This window comes from Setaria italica, chromosome III, assembly GCF_000263155.2.
Source record: "Setaria italica strain Yugu1 chromosome III, Setaria_italica_v2.0, whole genome shotgun sequence".
NCBI lineage: Eukaryota > Viridiplantae > Streptophyta > Magnoliopsida > Poales > Poaceae > Setaria > Setaria italica.
Genome location: NC_028452.1, coordinates 1450334 through 1471071, shown reverse-complemented (window position 1 = coordinate 1471071; position 20738 = coordinate 1450334). Strand labels below are relative to the sequence as shown.

Sequence of the window (20738 nt, the reverse complement as noted above, 5' to 3'; positions counted from 1 at the left end):
CCACTGCTCCCTCCAACGACGTCGGACCACGCGTCCTCCGGTCTGATTTTCCACACTAGTCCATCAACCCATACCTCTGCACGGGCTAGCACTTTATTTTTATTATTAGAAGTTGTTGTTTAATTTTATTAGTAGCATCATAATAAGTTTCACACTATTTTGCAACGTGGACTGTAAATACAATATATTAATGAGCATTTGGTCATCATAATTGGGTAGAGAAATCAATATAATTTTAAGATTGTATTGCATACTATGCTCGAAAAATGATAAGTACAATTAACTTTATTTTTCTTGAAAGATCCACCACAATAAGAAGAAAATCTCGGTGTTTGTTGTCTTCTTGTTATAGTTTGTCCCCCAATGTAGCAGTTATCAAGACAATTTGAGTATATGGGTGTGCTGGAGGCCTGCCTTTTGGAATTGAACTGCATAAATATCTGCATTTAAAATGGCATCCGTTAGTTTATCATCTGTTAATGAATAATTACTAACTAAGAGTTGTTCAGATCATTACCTGTAACGGCTCCACCACAGTGTATTCTTTGTTTTATGTGTCTCATGATTTGCTTCATTTTTTCTTGAACCATGGTACGGTTGATGCCAGGTATCTCCGGTGATGCTTTCTGATCTTCTGCTTCTTCAATGGCGTTGCATATGAATGACACAAATAGGTTAGGGTATCCAACCAAATGACATGTCATCATAGCATAGCATGTTGGTAGTTTTTTTCCTTGTAATTTGTGCGCCCTTGAAAAGAAGATGGTAATATTATCCTCTTCCCAACCTGGCCAGCTCTTGTGTTGCTCGTTTCACCAGGAGCATCCTGTTCCGGTTCTTCCTATATTGCTCAACACATGTGTTAAATGGAATGGATTTAATCGATGCAATATGGAAAGAAGAAGTTATATGAAGAATTTAGGGTGTAATAGCGGAAGGAAAACGTATCTAAAGGATCTTGCATATTTCTGAATCTGAAAAAGAGCACACCTCCTTGAGTAGTTTTGTGCTAATCCTATCGAATACAGTAGTACAGATGATTTGGATTATCATTTAATATTGGAGTAGTTTCATATTAATCTAGGTTGGTCGGCTTCTATAGGCCTATAATTAATCCACGTGTTCTTTAGAGCATATAGAAAAGGGGAGGGTGATTGGTAGGTTACCTAGTTGATCTTTGCAACATCGTTGTAGCTCTGTAGGTTGGTGAGAGAAAGATGGTGATGCCGTCCAGATATTTGCAGAGGATGATCTTCCGTTGATTTGCCGTCAAATGCCGTCCGCAGTGAGGAGGCTTTTAGATGGATTCTATGGAACGTGGATGGGATTGGTTGTGTTCTCTTTAATAGGCGTGTGAGAACGGAAGAGATTTAGATTTAGATAGATATTTTTTTTCTGTTTGTTGGTTTAGAGATAGACATATTTTTTTTAAAAAAATTGCAATACATGTCATCGCTAGGGACTATTTGTTTTCCTGATTAAGTTAGGTTATTTAAGGGGCACGTATTATCTTGATAGATGGCTACATGGATTAAAAATTATGGATGGCCGGTGTTAATATAAGGTTGGTTATATTACAATTTTGTATTTCGCTTTAGAAGTTTAGTGAAATGCATTGGGTAATGCGTATCCTTTCGAGTCGGGTCCATGATGGTGGTGTTCATGAATTTTAAAAGGCCTTACCTACCTTAAATTATTTTCCATTAGTGTGTAGTCATGCTCGTTTTATCCTGACTTGATTTTTTTAATGAATTGAGGTTTCACGTTGTCAATATTTTGTAGGTTTATGGTGAATCAATAAAATATTGTATTGGAAGACATATTCACTGTGTGAATGCTCAGAAAATGTAAGGACTCTACCTGTCGACAGCCCACAGGAACTTGTCGCATTTAAAATAGAAAGAAAACAGCGTGCTGTACGGCTGTGTTTTCTACCTTTCCCCATTCATCAGATCACGGATAGGCATAGGTGAAGATAGCAGCGGCTGGTGCAGGTGTGCTCTGTGTTTTCTTGCCTAGTATCTGTCGTATGATTCACTAATCACCCGTCCTGATTGCCTACGATCAGCTGCCTCGTAGAGGTCGCTGGCACTCCTACCGATCAAAAGAGTCAGGTTTTCGCGAGATGCCGCTGGAGTCGTCGTTCTGATGGATTTCCGATTCGTCAGCAAGGATTCGCTTCACAGCTACTACCTTTCCTCTCTTCTATTCTTCTATATTATTCAATCGCAACCTAAGGTTTATACTGCATTATTGCTGAACTGGTAAATTTTTATGCCAATTTCTGCCAAAAGATTAGCCATGCATCTAGCAGCACGCCTTATTTTTCATACAAAAGAATGTATCATGTTAGAGTGCATGCTACATAGATTAAAATAGAAAAATAATATCTAATTTTTCTTACCTGTCATGGGCATCCTTAGTTCAGGAATAGGTAAATCTACAACTTTTGTTGCATTGGTTGACAATAGAGATAGAGAATACCCTAAGAAAATGTCAATTATTTATTTTCCTAGAAGGTTAGTTTGTTGAATGACTAATATTGAATAGCTCATATTTAATGAAGACTTACTACTAAATTTCCTCACAGTTGTAGATGTTATTGCGATGACATGGGATTTTGTCCTATCATCAACTTCCTCAACTTTGTCTCCCCAAAATCTAACTTTAACTTAATGTCACTACAAATTTAAAAGTGAAAAATAAATATTTTAAATATCTAACTACAAAATTAATTATTTGGAGGCTATAGAAGATATTTTTTAGTTCAACAGAAGTTTTGTAGCATGCATGTAAACGTTGAAAGTTTTGTAGTTGTTTTCTACGAAAGAAAAGAGAATTATTGAGCACAATATCAGGGATTTTGGTAAATTCGAAGTTTGTCCTTGTTTCTTCTATCGATCCAATGTGTGCTGCGACACCTATAACATCTATGAAACATAAATATAAATTATTATTAGATGGCCGTTGAATGGGTGGAAGTGTAAAAATTGTAAAGTCAGTAATGGTTTACCTGATAGGTACATGTCCACATTTATTCTTGCTGAAAGCATATCCGTGCTCATGACTTTGAAACTATACTTTGGAATGTCTTCAGTATCTTTGACCTTTTTTAGAGTAGTTGTGGGCAAGAAGCTGACTATCCTGTCATTTTCCAGATATTCTATGCTGCTGGTGTGATTCTGACATTTGCAATTATGTACACATTGCCTTCTTCAATCAATGGTTTGAACTTTTCCATATAGACCTTATTGATAACACCGTGCATCATGGTTCCCTAATTTTGCATCATCTTAATAATTTGTAAACCAAAAATTATACCAAAAATACAATCAAAGGTGATCAATAAGGATCATGTCAAGACTTAATTGTTCACCACTAGTGAGTAAGGTTGCATTCCACAATCTGGTTATCCTTGCCTTGATGTTCCACAATTCCTTTCCGGTCTAATTTCACTTAAGGTTTTGTTCACCATTGCAACTTGTTCAACTGCATAAAGCAAAATATGGTGATGGATCTAATTGAGCTATTTTTCTATACAAAAGACATGAACTACAAACATGGAATTTTTCTATACAGAAGTTATGGTACACAAACAACAATCAAGTAAAATATATTTAGATAGGAATAACAGTTTGAGAACAATGGTGAGAAGCAAGTCATCTATACCACGCACGCAGCAGGCCAAACAATAAACAAATGATTTAGCAGTAGTAACATATGCCATGAAAAATTAATCTAATTGTAGAGGGGGAATCAAACAAATTCCAAAAACAATGTCTCGCTGTGCGTTGATCTCTAGTGTAACCAATGGGTCTAAAAGGTTCCGCACAGCCATTCGATTCCTGGGCGTAGCACTTGAACATTGAATAGGAATAACAGTTCTAGAAGAATGCTCAAAGGCAAGTTGATCGTACCTTTCTGTTGAATAGCAGCAGGGCCTCGTTCTGTTGATGATGGAAGCAGTATACAAAAGAGAGCTCTCCTTTTATATATGCACGTACAACCCTATAGGATAGATTTTTTTTTTATAATTTAAATATGGGAGAGAGATTCAAGGCAAGAGATTACGTTATATCTGATAGGCAGGCATCTCTATATGCACGTACGTATTTAGTTTGTTAGTTGTATTAGCTAAAGATCCTTTTTAGGATAGATTCTTTTTATGATTTAAATATGGGAGAGAGATAATTAAGGGCAAGAGATTAATTACATTGCTGCATGTGACAGGCACATCAGGATAGTTAGAAGATTTTTTATTTGAAGCAAAGAGATTTATTATGTTAGATTGATCGGCAGATGGTTTAGATTTAATTTTCTATAGTGGCATATGTATGTCAGATGTGACCGGCAGATGATTTAGATTTAATTTTTCTATAGTGACATATGTGGGTAATTTAGACATAGATACGTGGGGTTAGTTTTGTTAATCATTTACAATAGCATTGGGTAATTTTAGAAACAAAGTACATCCAACGGCTATTAAAATCAATGATAATTACGGTACACTGAATTGATGACCGGATGTTTTGGTTTTTTGAAGGATTTCTCTCTTTCTTAGAGTGTCCACATTTCTAGGTGGCTTCATGTAGAGGCTTCTATAAATTTTCTCTTTTTTAAGCGTTACTAGGTGATTTCATGTGGAGGCTTCAAAAAAAATCTCTAATTAGTAATAGTAAGATAGGCGGCCTGCTAGTTGTGACGTTCCACACCAACTGCGCATGATTTTCCTTCAAAAGGAGTCTATCTGCGTCGCGGAACGCACCGTCAGCTCCCGCCCCGGCCCGGTCGGTCACCGTGAGGCCTCCAGTGCGTCCTACAACATCGATCCGGCAGGCCGGGAGCCGCTTCACCCGCCCGCTTATGTTGTCCAGGGTCAGGGCGGCCGTGTCCTCGCCTCCATGGCCGGGCCTTTCCCTGCGCTAGCGCTAGCATGACTTTGACGTGCATTGGTCTGCGCTCACCGGTGCTCGTGTTTGCCTGCGTCGGCGAACAACGAAACCATTTCCAGCAATCGAGCTCTCCTGGTTTCCGCATCATCAAATACATGTACTCCACGTATGGTTAACTGCTGGTTTCGAACCTTGTACATTTCTTTTTACTCCTACTTCTGGAACTATACAAATCGTGTTTTGCATCTGGTGATGGAATAATAGGCTTGGTCCATTGCAACTTTAGAAATTCCAAATAAATCTTAAAAGTCCATGTGAGTATGAGCGAGTGGTTGGAGTGGTGCAAACCTTTAGTCTCACATTGCTAGGGGAGAAGAAGGATGACCAACTAAATATGGAGGTTATCTCCACTCCTCCAAGCTATGTGTATGGGGAGAGAAGTAAAGCTCCATGCGCGCGTGCTCGCTCGCCACGCCACGCCCGGCGTGGCGTGGCATGGCGTGCGACACCTGCGTGAATGGTCCACCGAAATTCGGCCTCCAGCCCTTGCAGTTTTCTTTTGCCGTTTTATTTTCTTTGGTTAGTTGGCCTTCAAATCAGTGAGATATATGAAAGCCTAATCGGTTTAGATCATAATCGCGACGTGAGATCGTGGATTCTCCTATATATACGACGTATCGGCCTCTACCAAAAAGACATCTAATCGAGCTAGGGTTTTTGCCTCTTCTCGCTGCTGCGCCGCCACCGTAGTTTACTCCATCTCGAGCGCCGGCGTGCATCGGCGAACGAGAGAGCAGATCTCTGGAACCTCTTGCTCTTGTGATCCTGCACTGGGAGAGGGCAAATAAGGTTTTTGGGAAGCGCTCCGCGCGACTGCCCAGGGTTAGTTTGCTGCCGGCTTTCAAATAAATGAAAAGTGTTGGTCATGTGCATTGCTTTTCCATAAAGGAAAACTATGTGTTCAAATTGAGCTTTTACACATCTGAACATTGCGGACAATAGTTCGGAAAAGGGAGGAAATAAATTATTACCAAGAAAACTGAAAGAGAAACTTTCGACATCAGCGTTCTGAAACAAGAAAAACTGAACAGTCGTGCATCTGCAAGACGGCAAGAAAGAGGGAAAAGGTCTGATGGTGACACCTGACATGAAGAATTTGCTCAGCGAAAAACACAGAAGCTGCACAGTTTTCCATGCAAAAGAGCGAAAAAACGCTTAAAAATGGGAGGACGAAGATCGTGCAAAGCCAAGAATGATTTCTCATATTCTCACCAGCAATAAACTGATGGTATAGTTTTTTTTTTGAAATAAAACTGATGATAGAGTAATAGACAAAAGAAAGATGTAAGCATGGCATGGAGAACTCAGTACACATACGAATATGATCCTCAAGGCATTTGAGATGCCAGCATATTAGGTTCGGCGAGCGAGCCTTCGTTGTTTCCATCATTGTCCTCCGTCCAAGGGCCAAGCCCAAACAAATAAAGATGATCGTGGCCAACTAAACCAGCAACTAAACTTGAAGCGGAAAGCCCTAAAGGGGGAAAAAAAGGAAACTGGCACAGTAAAACCGGAATCATGATTCAAAAAACAAGAAGCGCAGAGACGAGATTTGAGAAGAAGAGAGGAACAGCTCTACGACGCATAGTCAGGAGACATGTAGCTCAGAAACAGAGAGTTCCCTAGTACTGCTGATAGACGACTTGAGGTCTTCATATAGCACTGCAAGCGACCAAAAGCATTCTTGGCGGCCAAGGCGTTGGGAGTAGGTGTAGGCGTGCTGACTGTACTCCTCCAACTTTGCAAAGAGCAAGCATGGGGAATAGGCCACCACAGTGATTTAACTATTCAATGAGCTAACAGTATGATTGCTAAAGTTCGAGTTCTTAGCATAAATGAATCAGCAATTTGGTACTAGTTTAGTGACTAATGGCGTGCCAGATCGCCTTTGAAGATCAGCTCGAGCTGCTACCTCAGACTAATTTATTCTCTAATTGATTTTAGTACGCTGCGTGCATCTTAGCGTCACGCTTTGGTGTAAAAGCCCATCATATCCTTCACTTTTTTTAGCTGCACGGCCCTCTTATTGTCACTTGTTTAGAGGATAGGGTGATTTTGGAGTTTTTTAAAAAAACTAAGTTTCAGGCCGGCCCAATGCATTCCAAGTTCCCAACCGACGCCTTGGGCTCTTGGCGTCATCATGCAAAGGCGCAAAGCTGATGAGAAAGCGTAATATACTCTCATACGCCAACGATACAGGCGTCACGTACTTCTCCATCAAACGTCTCCCAAGTCCCCACCGCGCACACGCGGCCTCCCAGTCCCAGGCTCCCAGCCGCCGCCGTGAACCGAAACGAACGCCATGAATCGGAGCGGGAAGAGGAAAAGGAGGAAGGAGCGCGGCGACGAAGCGGCCGACGACGACGCCTCTCCCTCCTCCGCCTCTTTCGACCGCCACGTCTTCCCCGTCCTTCTCGCCGCCGCCCAAACCACCAGCCAAAACCGCAACTCCTGCTCTCCTGCCGCACTCGCAGCCCGCCTCCTGCGTCGTGTGCTCTCCCGCCCGCGACAGATGCTCTCCCCTCTCCCGGACTCCCTGGTCGCGCTCCTCCCCCGCCTCCTCTCCACCAGGTAGGCGCAGCTCGAACTCCACGTTCCACCAATGCAATTTGCAGGAATGCCCTCCCTGCGCTTGTTTCTCTTAAATCCGTGCCCTTCTGATGCACTGTCACTGTGTGCTGCAATGTGGACTGCAGCTGCTCGTCTGTAGCGGCGCTGAGCTGCGAGGTGCTGGGCGCCGCGGCGTTGCGGTCCATGGAGGCCGGCGAGGTGCTGGCGTCCGACAGTTGCATCGCCAGCGGCTTGGCGAGGGCGCTGGGGAGTAGAAGCCAGCGAGTGACTGAGGCTGCCTGTAATTCTATAATGGATCTATCGGCGTCTTCAGTTGGTAGGGAGCGTCTTGCAGGCTCGCCTGTTCTGCCGAGGATATTGTGAGCATCTGTATCCCTGTATGAAGCACGTTTTGCTTACTGGTTTATATGAATTTACCCTATCAAATTCAACAAAAATAAAATCAAATTTTGATATCAAATCCTCGAATTGGTGCTCATGTGCTAGCTAGTTTTCCTACTGGCAGTTCTGTGTATGTGCAATTGCTACTAAACTAGGTTAAGAAAATCGTTTATATTGTTTATATTAACTGTAGCAACTTGAGCCATACTTTATATCAGAGGAATGTACTTCAATTGCATGATTTAGCCATGCTAGAAGAAGGCAAGTATCACAGTCTGTTTTAATTGGTGAAAGGGATGCTCCCTGTTTGTACTTTCTGAATTTCTTCAGCAAATGAAAAATGTGAAATTGACTTCCTGTAGGTATGTATTTTCTCAGGTGGAATCTATCCGTGAATTTGTCGATAGCAGGACCACCAAATACCCAAAAAGAGATACAGAAGCAAATAAAATCTTTTACTTGATCACTGACACAGTGGTGCTTCTGGTAAATTCCTGCAAACTTGATAAATTGCAGAGCATTCAGAAAGAGCTAGTAAGGACCGCTCTGTCTTTGTTACATAAAGTATGGAAGAAAGTCCAACTCTTGAGATCATCAGCTGATTGCAACAACGGGAAGAATCAACTTCAAAGTAGAGAATATGAGATTTGTAAAGCTATTTTTAGGCTTTCAATTGATCTTGCTTCTCCAACCTGCCTAGAGCCTGATGTGGTCAGGGAAAGTATTTTTGGCCAAACAGAGTCCAGCTTTGAAAACTTTGTCCTGGCCTACTGGGAAAGGTCACCAAATTTGTACAGGAGGAAACAAAACACTCGAAATGATGATCCTGTCTTTGCTGCCCTGCATAGTGCCTTTAATCTTGGTGCAGCACCTGATGCTATCATCGAATCATTCATGGAGGGGCTTGTTTCTTGTCCTGCTATTGCTTCTGATGAACTCGACATAAATTCATTTCTCCAAGAGGTTCATGATTCCTTGGGTGATGCCATAATGTACAGGCAAGACATTAGAGTCTTGAGAACACAAGACCTGAGTGACCAAACCTCAAGGGGATGTGTGATGGAGGAGCACTTTTTCGATGATGGAACAGTCTTCCTGGATGAAGATACATTCACCAAAAAATGCAAGCACTCATTCAAGAATGGTTATTCAATTGCGTTGCGTGGCATGGAGTTCCGGTTTGCAAAGGTTGCTGCTATAGCTTCTGCCCTGGCTGATCTATTTGGCCAACCTTCTGTAGGAGCCAACATATACTTCTCACCTGCAAGGTCTCAAGGCCTAGCCCGCCATTATGATGATCACTGTGTACTTGTTTGGCAGCTACTTGGTTGCAAGAAATGGATGATTTGGCCTAACCCAAAGCCACTTTTGCCTAGATTATATGAACCTTTTGACCCTTTAGATGGTACTTTAGAAGATAACAGTGGAAGGGTGGAGGTTTTACATGAAGGAGACATGATGTACATTCCTAGAGGCTATGTTCATGAGGCTCACACTGATGTTGGCGAACCTCAGATTAATGCACATGGTGGTTATTCACTCCATTTGACCCTTGCTATTGAGGTTGAACCACCCTTTGAGTAAGTATGTGTCGTATTTATGTAAAATTTTACCTTTGTGTGTCTAGTGTTTCTGCTCCTTAACATTACATTGTGTTGCAGGTGGGAAGGATTTGCACATATTGCCCTTCATTGTTGGGTGGAGAAGCAGAAGCTTGGAGGCTCTCAATTTGACAAGTCCAGTGCAAAAAAGGAAACTTCACTATTTGCTATTGTGTTGCATGTGGCCATCAGGTTGCTCTCCAGCAATGATCCTATTTTCAGGAAGGCATGCATGGTTGCAGCAAAGCTTCCATCACCCAGTGCCTGTGCAACGGCTCACTTGAAGGCCCTTAGAAGTAGCCAGAGATCAACTTTTGATGAGATAATCAGGAACATCGAGAAGAATTGCAGCTTCAAGGAAGCACTGGAAAGCATCAAGTTGGCTGTGCAAGAGAAAAACGATGAACACTTCCAATGGATGAGCTGGCTTCGGCACTTGCCACAAGAAGGAGACGCAGACCTCAGAATCGATTTCTGTAATATCTTGGAGGCCCTTGAAGAGCTTGTTGAGGCGTTCAGCTCTGACCCTGAGCAAGCCTTGGTTGGCTTCACCGGCTTCAAGTCAAGGTTCTGCAGGTGCGTCGTGTACGAGTACGAGGACGCGTGCGGGAGCTTCGAAACGTTGCTTCAGATGTACAGAACAACCAGGAATCAGTACATGAGGGGAATGCTGGCGTTGCACGGGGCACACGTGAGCTGAGGATGTAGCGGAGAATCCCCTTGACAGAAAAGTTTCTAGTGGTGGTGACCTAGTCATTTTTTTTCCTAGCGAGAAAAACCTACCTAACCAGACACTTGTACTGTTTTGTACCACACACAATCATTTCGTGATGCTTAAGCTTCACTGCTGGCCAGATTAGCTCAGCTTATCGGCATTGTTTTGTCACCCAGTACTCAGTTCATCACATGTGTGCCCTGCGCAGCGCTGGACGTTTCTTCCGTCTCAGGGGGTGTTTGGGAACACCCTATTAAAGTTTAACACCTGTCACATCGAATGTTTGGATACTAATTAGGAGTACTAAACATAAGCTAATTACAAAACTAATTGCATAGATAGAGTATAATTCGCGAGACGAATCTATTAAGCCTAATTAGTCCATGATTTGACAATATGGTGCTACAGTAACCATTTGCTAATGATGGATTAATTAGGCTTAATAGATTCGTCTCGCGAATTAGCACAAGGTTCTGCAATTAATTTTATAATTAGCTCATGTTTAGTTCTCCTAATTAGCATCCGAACATCCGATATGACACTGTTAAAGTTTAGCACCTCGTATCCAAACAGCCCCTCACCTGAACACCTCTGAATTCAGTATTCACATGTTGCCAGTAAAGAATCCCCAGTGGTGTGGCACTGACTTGAGATCTCTGCTGAAATGGCCACTTGTGCCTACCACAGTGCAGCAGCCGAATAGCGAGCGCCACGGTGCGGATGGGATTGCAATTGGCCGTCTCCGACACCTGCCACGGCGGATCGAATCAACGGGCGCCGCTTGCTGCTGCAAAACAAGCAACCAAGAAGATGACGATCCTGAACCGCTGATCTCGCCTCCACTCCAATTATTGGCCTCTCCGGTCAGAGGTTCCGCTGGATCGCATATTGTATTCACAGATTACACTGCGTCAATGCCGATCGATCAATCTTAATTCTTAACGCATAAACAACGCTGCGTTTCGTGAGAGGTCAAGAGCGCCGACGTGACAAGGAGAGCCATGGATTTTATCCGGATTTGTGATGGAGGGCCTCGGCTCGGCTCGGCTCGGCTCGGGCGGTGCCAGTGCCATCGTGCTGCTGCTGCCCCTGATGCTCGCAAGGGCCAGGAATCTCTCGTCCACCCAACAAAAGCCCTATCCCCTCAGCGAAAAGCCAGATGCAGTTGCCGCCGCGTCCACTGGATCCGAAATATTTATACGGCCCGACCCCGAAATTCCGAGACGCCCTCTTCCCTCTCTCGCATCGTCTTCATCTCGTCTCCATCCTCCCAAAGGCGCAGGTGAGTCGGTGCAATGCACGCACGCCGCCATCTCTTCTCTCTGCTGCATTTGGGTTTGGTTGGTTGGTGGTGACGGTGCGCTGCTTGTTTTTTATGAAGGTTTTGCGGGTGATTAAGCCGGGTGGTTGATCGGGAGGATGGCGCAGGCGGTGGTGCCGGCGATGCAGTGCCAGGTCGGAGCGAAGGCGGCCGTCCGGGCGAGGCCGGCGGCGGGCGCCGGGGGAAGGGTGTGGGGCGTCAGGAGGACCGGCCGCGGCACCTCGGGGTTCAAGGTCATGGCCATCAGCACAGCCAGCACCGGGGTGGTGCCGCGCCTCGAGCAGATGCTCAACTTGGACACCAAGCCCTACACCGACAAGATCATCGCCGAGTACATCTGGTACGCGCCTTACATTTCGCTGACTGATCGGTTCGCTGCAGCGCAGAGGGAACATTTTTTTTTTCTTCCCCACATGAGGAATAGCATTGGAACAGGACAAGGCCACACTTTCTGCAGGCCCGTGAACCGTCCGATTGGGATTTGAATAGTTAAGAATTGAGATGCAACTACACTAGCACGGGGACAACAGTGTGGATTTGCCTTTACTAGTTAAAATAGTATCGGAGCCACTAAAAGTTATGAAGCTGTTAGTCCAAAACATAAATTCTGATGCTTTGTGGGTGCTGATTCATCTCTGCTTTCCAGTTCCAGCACTTAAATAGTAGTGTACCACATACTCTTGTGAGTAAAATACTAAAATGCGGATCACACTACTGATGCAAAGTGTTAAAACTTAAAAGCTCTGTGTTGACGAATCTGCATCTTCCCCTTTTTTCGCATTGTGTAGGGTTGGAGGATCTGGAATCGACCTCAGAAGCAAATCAAGGGTAAGCATTCAACGTCACCACCACCATTATTTGCATCCCCTTTTGCGGACAATTACGAGGTGTTTAGGGAAATGAGCCAATGAGCACAGGGCACTCCTTTTGCTATTTGCATACCACTTTTACACACCAATACTCAAAATAGATCTTCATGCCCGCATCCCAGACAATTGAGAAGCCAGTGGAGGATCCCTCGGAACTACCAAAATGGAACTACGATGGATCAAGCACAGGGCAAGCTCCAGGAGAAGACAGTGAAGTCATTCTATAGTAAGGGGGAAATTACAGTAGATGTGTTCTTTTACAGGCAAAGCATTTTTTTACTGTACATTGCTGATATTTCTCTTTCTGTTCTCAGCCCCCAGGCTATTTTCAAGGACCCATTCCGAGGTGGCAACAACATTTTGGTACTTCCAATCCCAACTGAATCATCCCTTTCTATACATGCTTGTAGCCTTCTGTGCAATTCCACATAAATGTGAACAAAAGGGTTAAAAGAATAGCAGTTGCCAGTTAGAGTGGTATCATCTTTTCACCTTCAATTTTGATTGCCGCATATGCCCCTTCGAGTGGATGCCACATAATCACCTGCACCCATGGGCGAACGTACTGACCTTTGATTAGCATGTGCAAAACAGTCTGCTGATTAATATAAAATTTGGCTTCTCAGGTTATGTGTGATACCTACACACCAGCTGGGGAACCCATTCCTACTAACAAACGCCACAGGGCTGCACAAATTTTCAGCGACCCAAGGGTCGTTGAACAAGTGCCATGGTAATTATGACTTAATCACATGTACTCTGTAAATTCTAATACAAATCTTACTATCACGGAATGAGTTGAAAGTTGAAACACTTGCTGCATCCTTTTGCTTCCAGGTTTGGCATTGAGCAAGAGTACACTTTGCTTCAGAGAGATGTGAATTGGCCTCTTGGCTGGCCTGTTGGGGGCTACCCTGGTCCCCAGGTATTTTATTAAACAAGAAGAAAGTTGACTTGGTTTAACATGCCATAATAAAGTCACTTGTTGAAATACGTCTTGCATTGGCTTGATGAACACTATTTTGAAAAAAAAATGTTGTGTCAAAATATGGCAGGGTCCATACTACTGCGCCGTAGGAGCGGAGAAATCATTTGGCCGTGACATATCAGATGCTCACTACAAGGCATGCCTTTACGCTGGAATCAACATTAGTGGAACAAACGGGGAGGTCATGCCTGGTCAGGTATGGTTATGTTACTTCCATAGACACATGTAATTTGTTTTTTATTTTTTCTGAATCTCTATCTCCACCCCTCCCACACTGTTTAATTGACAGAACTTCATGATCCTTATCTGTGCAGTGGGAGTACCAAGTTGGACCTAGTGTTGGTATTGAAGCAGGAGACCACATATGGATTTCAAGATACCTTCTCGAGGTACTTCAAATAGTAATTAGATTTCCTGGTAGCGTGTCATTTCGGTTCTTTTCTTCTTCCTTATTATTGGAGCATATTTTTAAGAGTACATCAGCTTATCATAGTATAAAGCATTTATAGGTTTTAAGATATCTTTCTTGTGGTGAAAAACCGTAGTTCAGTGTATCTGTTTCGTTCAAAACACCTGAGGTTTGAAGCCCATGATTATGTCCTTAAGCTGATATCAATTTTAGCATCACTATAAGCACTTCTAAATAGTCCTACTCACCTTTATCAGAGAATCACGGAGCAAGCTGGAGTTGTGCTTACCCTTGATCCGAAACCAATTCCGGTATGTCCGTTAGTTACATATTTCAAGTTATTATAATGGATTAGAGTTAAAGGAAACTGAACATATATCCGCATCATATGGTGACAGGGTGACTGGAACGGAGCTGGCTGCCACACAAATTACAGGTTACAATCCTTTATGCTAATACTTATTTATCCTTCCCAATTAGCTCATGGTATGTTTTTTCATGTGTAGACAAAACATCAGAATGCCTATAGTACATTAGCATTATAGGTTAGCATATGCTGACTGCTGAGAGTTAAATAAAAACGTTTGTTCTTTATTCCAAAAAGGGAGTAAAAGTATCAGTAGGCCATTAATAAATTGTTGCCTAGTGTGAATGAGCCATATGAGTATTCACCTCAGTTAATTACTAACTTTCTGCATTATGAATTTTTCTCAATGTCCTTATTTGGGACTGACAGTCTGAAATCCTTGAAAATGTAGCACAAAGAGCATGCGTGAAGATGGAGGCTTTGAATTGATCAAGAAAGCAATCCTGAACCTTTCTCTGCGCCATGATTTGCATATTAGTGCATACGGAGAAGGAAATGAAAGAAGATTGACAGGGTTACACGAGACAGCTAGCATCGACACCTTCTCATGGGTATGGATGAAGCACCTTTCTTTATCTTTGCCAATCTACTGAATATTGTATATTTATAAGTTGCCAATGAAACATTTTCATTTATCAGGGTGTGGCAAACCGTGGCTGCTCTATTCGTGTGGGAAGAGATACCGAGGCCAAAGGAAAAGGTATGTTCTAGCAGTTTATGCTGAAATTACCTATAAATTCATATAAATACCACCTGGACATTGGACAAAGAGTCTAGGCCATGCAGAGTAGATAACTTCTCTTGCCTTTACATTGTCTTGCTAAGCTTGCAACTGAGGTCTTATGATCTTGACTGCACTCTATCCAAATGACCCTACACTTCAATGTTGCATTTTGTCTTTGAAATGTTTATAAATTTACTCGTTTAGTTTGAGGATGTAAATATGTCTTCTGTTAGCTCATGTATACATCCAGTTGGCCAATGCGTGCACCGAATAGAATGAAAAAAAAAGATACCATGCCACTAAATCCATATCTTATTGTACCATTCAGTATCCATGCATGTGAATTCAGTAGCTATGAAATTATAAAATGCAAAACTATTTCCCTTTTTCACCTCGGCCACTCTAACAGGTTACCTGGAAGACCGTCGCCCAGCATCAAACATGGACCCATACATCGTGACAGGGCTACTGGCAGAAACCACAATTCTTTGGGAGCCAACCCTTGAGGCGGAGGCTCTTGCCGCTAAGAAGTTGGCGCTCAAGGTATGAAAGACTTGAAGGATGCTCCAGGCGAATAAAACCGGTCCGCAACAAATTTGACTGTTGCCCATCGGTCTGCATCGTGTGATTCTGCTCGGCGCCAGTCTGTACAAATTTCCAGTTTCTGGACCCACAGGACACATTGTCTTTGATTAGTCTGTTACAGTAACCTTTTGCTTGAACACCACGTTTTGGACTTGGTCTGTACTCGACTCCATTTGGGATTGAATGATCCATTTGGGATTGAATGATGGACATTGAAATGCATTCCGCGCCATTTGGGACTGAATGATGGACATTGAAATACATTCCGCGAGTCTGGTTCTCCAGTTGTGCCTCAGTCAGTCTTAACGTGTGTCAGGTTCTGTTATGTTCTAAGACCTCCTTTGGCACGGCTCATCCCAAAACGGCTTCACCGGTGAAGCTCAAGCCGGTGAGCTAAAAAAACTAGCTTTCACCCGGCTTCTAGTTCATTTTAGTCTCGCCTTACAAAACGACTTCATGCTACATTGTCTCGATTTGCGTGAAATAGCCGTGCCAAAGAGGACCTAACTTGTAAAAGCTGAAACCGCACCGATGCCATTTGCTATTCGCCCTGCTTTGATCCACGTCCTCCTGAATCCGCCGCCTCGCCGTTCACCCAACTCGCGCCGTCCGAACAGGAACCGCCCAATCGCCCAACCACCCAGCCCCACGGCTGGCAATGGCATGTCGGCGTTTTTGGGGGGCATTTTTAACGATGATTTGATGCAGGACCGGCTCCCATTTCTACGTGCGGATTAGCTTATGAACACGTTCTACTGTGCACTTGTGAGACACATTTGATCAGAACCTACCAGCGAGATGCAAAGAACCCCATTCGCAGCAACGGAAGCAACGGATTCTATACAGCAGGGATATGGTCCCGCGATAAGCAGGACACGCGAAATTAAGAACATGATTAACTACAGTACATAGGGATAAAGGTTGTACACGGAGACGAACAGATTCCCTATGGTTTGGGGTGCCTGTGCTTGGGCTTGGGCGGGGACCCAGCGTGCATGGCCACCGCGCTGTAGTCCGCGCTGTAGATCAGCCCTTCCTCGGCGTCCGCACCCTTGTCCACCGTCCAGCCGGCCTTCGTCTCCGTTGGTTTCTTCACTTCCACGGCCAATTCCTGATCATGGATGGACAAGATGTATCATGAACTGCCAAGTTCTCTTACTGTTTATAATTGCTGATGATGAAGATATTAGCTGAACAAAACTGTTGTGTAGAAACAGGCAGCAGACAGCTGTTAGCTAGATTCAGCCTTCAGGTACTGAAGTTTTTCTTTGCCGCACAAGAAACAATGAAACTTCAACAGGTTCTTGGGGGACTGACCTCGGGCTGCTGCATCTTCCTGCTCAGATGCTCGTAATGGACTGCGCCTTTGCGGCCTAGAACTTGTGCTTGATCTCTCCCGAGGGAGGAAGTGAGAGATGATGAAGAAGCGCCTGAAAGAGTGGCGAGAAGAAGGCTCGAGACTAGTACTACACAGAGTAGCTTCTTCATACTGGTGGATTGGCAATGGCGATGATGGTTGGTGATGAAGAGGCCTCAATAAGAGAAGGAGAAGCCGCTCTGCTTGTCGCAGGCTCTTTCTTTCGTGGGTATAAATTGCTGACGGTTGCTGGGACAAAATGCACAATGGTACCTAGAGTTTGACATATTAGCGAAGCCGGCCTCGTTTAGAAAAGTTGCTAAAGGGTTTAGTTCACAAAGAAGAAGTATATGACATCCAGGCACCACTTTGCAAACAAGCCAAAACTGGAGGCATTATTAGCATAACGAGCTCTAGTTTGTGGACCATTACGTCACATGTGAGTGAGTAATTAAGCAATTGTGTTAGGAGTGTACAATTATTAGGTAGGGGCACGGGCAACCCCAAAGTTTGGCGATTTGCTCTAGGCCTTTTTTTTTTCTCTCTCTCTCTCTTCTTGCTCTCGTGAGATCCATCCCTACTAAATCTGACAAAAAAGAGGAGGACCCATCCCGCAACCTAAGCAACACGCTGCAGGCAGGACACACATGATGCTGCTCCATCAGTGCACTACCGTTTACCGACTGATGGGATGGGCATGGCCTCACCGTGACCCCCATGCTTCATGGTTTTTCTCATGCATGCATGCTGTGATGTTGTGAGTGGATGCATCATGCCTGTGAGATTCCTTGTCTTCTGTACGTATTACCATGCTGGGTGTGCATCTTCTGATAAGTGGTATCAAGATTACAGACCCTATGTTCCAGTAATTAATGAAGCTCCTTATTCTAAAAAGAAAAAGATTACAGACCCTATGCCAACAGAAGAGATACAATGACTGGTTGCAGAAGACTAATATTCAGATCAACGAAGAAGCAATGGCCCTCAAATCAAGACTGAAGTTTGAGCTAATTTGCAGGACCAGGCTGATAACCAACCACTAACCACTCTGATTTGGTCAGTGTCTAGTGCCGAGAAGGCAATTCCAAATGTGTATCTTTCTGTGGGGAAGTATGTGCGTTTCCATGTTAGCCTGTATTCTAAAGCCGAGGCATCTCATTAATATGTGCTTCCTGATTAGAGAGAGCAGCCTGCTGGTGTTAGCTAGAGATGGGGGGCTCGAGACAAGGAGGGGTCAAGCTCGGGGAGGTTTCTTTTATCAGACCTGTCGTTGTCGTCTCTTGTTAATAAGCGCTGTTGGTCACGGAGACGTCGAGTTCTATGGGGGTACCGACATGCCAACTAAAATAACATGCCAGCGACCAATATTACTCTTGTCTCTTGTGAAGGTGTGCCTAGTAGGTACAAGACTCGCAGCCCTAATTCATTTTTATCATTTGTGTTTTCGTTTGTTGCTCCTGATGATCAGAGTTGCTTTTTCACAACGGAATTGGAGTGATTGAAATGTTTGTCAACAGAAAACCGAGCCAACGGCCAGTGGGACGGTGGTACCAATCATGCGTGCTTAATTTGGGGGGATAGATACTTTAATCTATGGTCTTCTTATCCACTGTGCGTGTATTTGAATACTGGGTAGTTGTCTTGCGATACTACAAAATCGTGAGGGTTTACTCGAATGGTAGTCGTCTAGTACCTGGAGCGTCCGTCTGAACGGAACAGGGCCAGCCGGCCATAACTGACTTGGATGCGTCGCATTTTAATAGAGGCAACCGGCAACCCTTACGGCGAGCAGATTCGCTTGTCTCACCCCGTGGACACACCTGCCGTTCTTGCTCGCTCGCCTCTGCTCCTGGAGCACGTTTGCTTTGGAGGAGCGAGGGAGGGGGACCTGCTTTTTGACCAGCGAAAACATTTGATCCTAGCCCATGCGGTCATGCCGAGAACGTTTGGTCTGCTCCCCCCGGCGCGGATATATAGTGTGCCTCGGCCCCTTGGCCCATATGCGGTGCTCGCACCGCCACGGCGACGCAGCGGCGGGCGCGGCCGAAACCCGTCGGAACAGCGGGAATCATGCCGCTCCGCGCGTGTCGCGCTCTGTTCGTGCCGCACCTGCAGGCTGCAGGGGCTCGGGGTGCATGGCGTCCGGTGTCGCCGCTCTCGGCTCTCGCACGCCGCGCGCGCGCGCCTGCCGCAGGTCAATCGTAGGCCTCGCCCGGCTCGATCCGCGCGCGGTTTGGTTCCGCCGAGGTTTACGCGCTGTCGTCAGTCGCCCGTCAGCGCTTGCCTCGCGCGCGCCGGCAGCTGGCGCTTCCTCCTCACGCGCGCGTTGCGTCGTGCGCGCGGTTGTGCGGCTGCCACCGTCGGCCGTTCCCCGTTCGCCAATGAAATTATGAAAGGACATCCACGATAATTTCTACGGGGCTCCTAGCTAGCTAGGGAGGAGGAGGACTTGCGAAAAGGGAAGCACGTTTGGACGGCGCCGCAGTGGGGGATCAGGCGATCTGCTTGCTATTCAGCTCTAGTAGCTTCTCCTAGCTAGCACTGTTTCGGAACGTGAAGTGAAAAGCCGTTGCATGCACACGGTCGGAGCTCGAGCACGGAAGGGGAACAACGGCAGGCGAGGGGTCTGGCCAGAAGTCAAAAGAGAGAGGTGGCGTCTCTCAGTGCGTTCTTGACCCATGCGCATGCTCCGTACACCATACGTGCCGAAAGGGACATATATACGTGGCGACTGGCAGTACCGTATCGCGTAGCCAGGTAAGTTGACATCATGATTGTAAAAGTGGGCACCAGAGAATGAACTACACGGTGGAGCTACCCACCACAACCCACTTCCCACCACCGGCTGGGTAATTCCACAGGAGCTTTCATACAGCTCTGACAGTATGCGTGCACGCCTACCATATCAACATATCAACATAGGGGTGTTTGTTTCCTAGACTAAACTTTAGCCCCTATCACATTTGATGTTTGATACTGTAGAAGTATTAAATATGTATTAATTACAAAACTAATTGCATAGATGGAGGCTAATTCGAGAGACGAATCTATTAAGCCTAATTAATCCATAATTTGACAATGTGATGCTACAGTAACAATTTGCTAATGATGGATTAATTAGGCTTAATAGATTCATCTCGCGAATTAGCTTAGAACTTCTACAATTAGTTTTATAATTAACTTATATTTAGTCCTTCTAATATCCAAATATTCGACGTGACAACAATTAAACTTTTAGCCTAAGATCCAAACACGCTAGCGAGCAGTGAACGGTACGTGAAACAGCAGGTAGGTAGCTAGCTAGCAGTGGAACCCAACACCAACAATGCAGCAGCGGCGGACCGACAGTGATCCGACGTGGGCCTCCAAATATGATGTCGGCTCCAGCCCATGAGCGAAGGCCACACACGTGAAAACGTCATCCGCCCGCACAGCTAGCAAACAATTCCAGACCACACTAGCAAGACCTTCGCTTGTTGACGCGAAGCCACGCCGAAATCAAAAAGTGCCGCGCCCCTTCCGAGTCCTTTTTCCACGGACGCGAGTTCGCTTCTCCCCTCGCTGTTCCTGCCGTTACGTGGATGCCGGGCAACATGTGTGTTCCAGCCCTCTGCTCGGTTGCCGGTTGCCGTTGCCGCACTACCCCACGGTCGGTGGCGGTGCGTGGCTTTTCCGCGCTAGTCTCCGTCCCCATCATTCGCGCGCCATCACCGTGGTGGGATCACGATCGAGGAGCTGCGTGCAGAGGGGAGGGAGGGAGACGACTCCTTGACCTGGCCTTCACGACCGAGCGAGTGGCGGTGCATGGATGTGCTGCGCGCTCCCGTTCTGCGGCCATCCCCATGGGGAACTTTTGCCGGTGGCCACCTCTTCCACCAGACACGCCTCCGGAAAAAGG

The 20738-nt window shown here is 45.1% G+C and overlaps 3 protein-coding genes across 3 annotated transcripts; 2 read left to right on the top strand and 1 right to left on the bottom strand.

Moving 5' to 3' along the window:
* The first annotated feature begins 7178 nt into the window (after positions 1-7178).
* LOC101785360 lies at positions 7179-10380 on the top strand. Its single transcript, XM_004963336.3, has 4 exons — positions 7179-7523; positions 7649-7882; positions 8267-9484; positions 9566-10380. The coding sequence occupies exons 1-4, from the start codon at positions 7255-7257 to the stop codon at positions 10203-10205; spliced, it is 2361 nt and encodes a 786-aa protein (XP_004963393.1). The 5' UTR covers positions 7179-7254; the 3' UTR covers positions 10206-10380.
* A 965-nt stretch (positions 10381-11345) lies between these two features.
* LOC101764285 (glutamine synthetase, chloroplastic) lies at positions 11346-15767 on the top strand. Its single transcript, XM_004960092.4, has 14 exons — positions 11346-11502; positions 11602-11881; positions 12330-12369; positions 12533-12636; positions 12725-12773; positions 13037-13143; positions 13248-13335; positions 13466-13594; positions 13713-13787; positions 14065-14118; positions 14206-14243; positions 14566-14725; positions 14814-14874; positions 15308-15767. The coding sequence occupies exons 2-14, from the start codon at positions 11640-11642 to the stop codon at positions 15445-15447; spliced, it is 1287 nt and encodes a 428-aa protein (XP_004960149.1). The 5' UTR covers positions 11346-11502; positions 11602-11639; the 3' UTR covers positions 15448-15767.
* A 491-nt stretch (positions 15768-16258) lies between these two features.
* LOC101763883 lies at positions 16259-17060 on the bottom strand. Its single transcript, XM_004960091.3, has 2 exons — positions 16801-17060; positions 16259-16594 (listed from the first exon to the last, which is right to left on the bottom strand). Exons 1-2 carry the CDS (start codon positions 16969-16971, stop codon positions 16430-16432), a joined length of 336 nt encoding a protein of 111 aa, XP_004960148.1. The 5' UTR covers positions 16972-17060; the 3' UTR covers positions 16259-16429.
* Between the last annotated feature and the right edge of the window lie 3678 nt (positions 17061-20738).

Bases quoted from the DNA above. Each gene is read 5' to 3' on its own strand.
- LOC101785360 (XM_004963336.3), top strand. From the start codon at position 7,255: ATGAATCGGAGCGGGAAGAGGAAAAGGAGGAAGGAGCGCGGCGACGAA. The intron at 7,883-8,266 runs GTGAGCATCTGT...GACTTCCTGTAG, and splicing joins CCTGTTCTGCCGAGGATATT to GTATGTATTTTCTCAGGTGG. The intron at 9,485-9,565 runs GTAAGTATGTGT...ATTGTGTTGCAG, and splicing joins GAGGTTGAACCACCCTTTGA to GTGGGAAGGATTTGCACATA.
- LOC101764285 (XM_004960092.4), top strand. From the start codon at position 11,640: ATGGCGCAGGCGGTGGTGCCGGCGATGCAGTGCCAGGTCGGAGCGAAG. The intron at 13,336-13,465 runs GTATTTTATTAA...AAAATATGGCAG, and splicing joins GGGGCTACCCTGGTCCCCAG to GGTCCATACTACTGCGCCGT. The intron at 13,595-13,712 runs GTATGGTTATGT...TTATCTGTGCAG, and splicing joins GGGAGGTCATGCCTGGTCAG to TGGGAGTACCAAGTTGGACC.
- LOC101763883 (XM_004960091.3), bottom strand. From the start codon at position 16,971: ATGAAGAAGCTACTCTGTGTAGTACTAGTCTCGAGCCTTCTTCTCGCC. The intron at 16,595-16,800 runs GTCAGTCCCCCA...ATCCATGATCAG, and splicing joins GGAAGATGCAGCAGCCCGAG to GAATTGGCCGTGGAAGTGAA.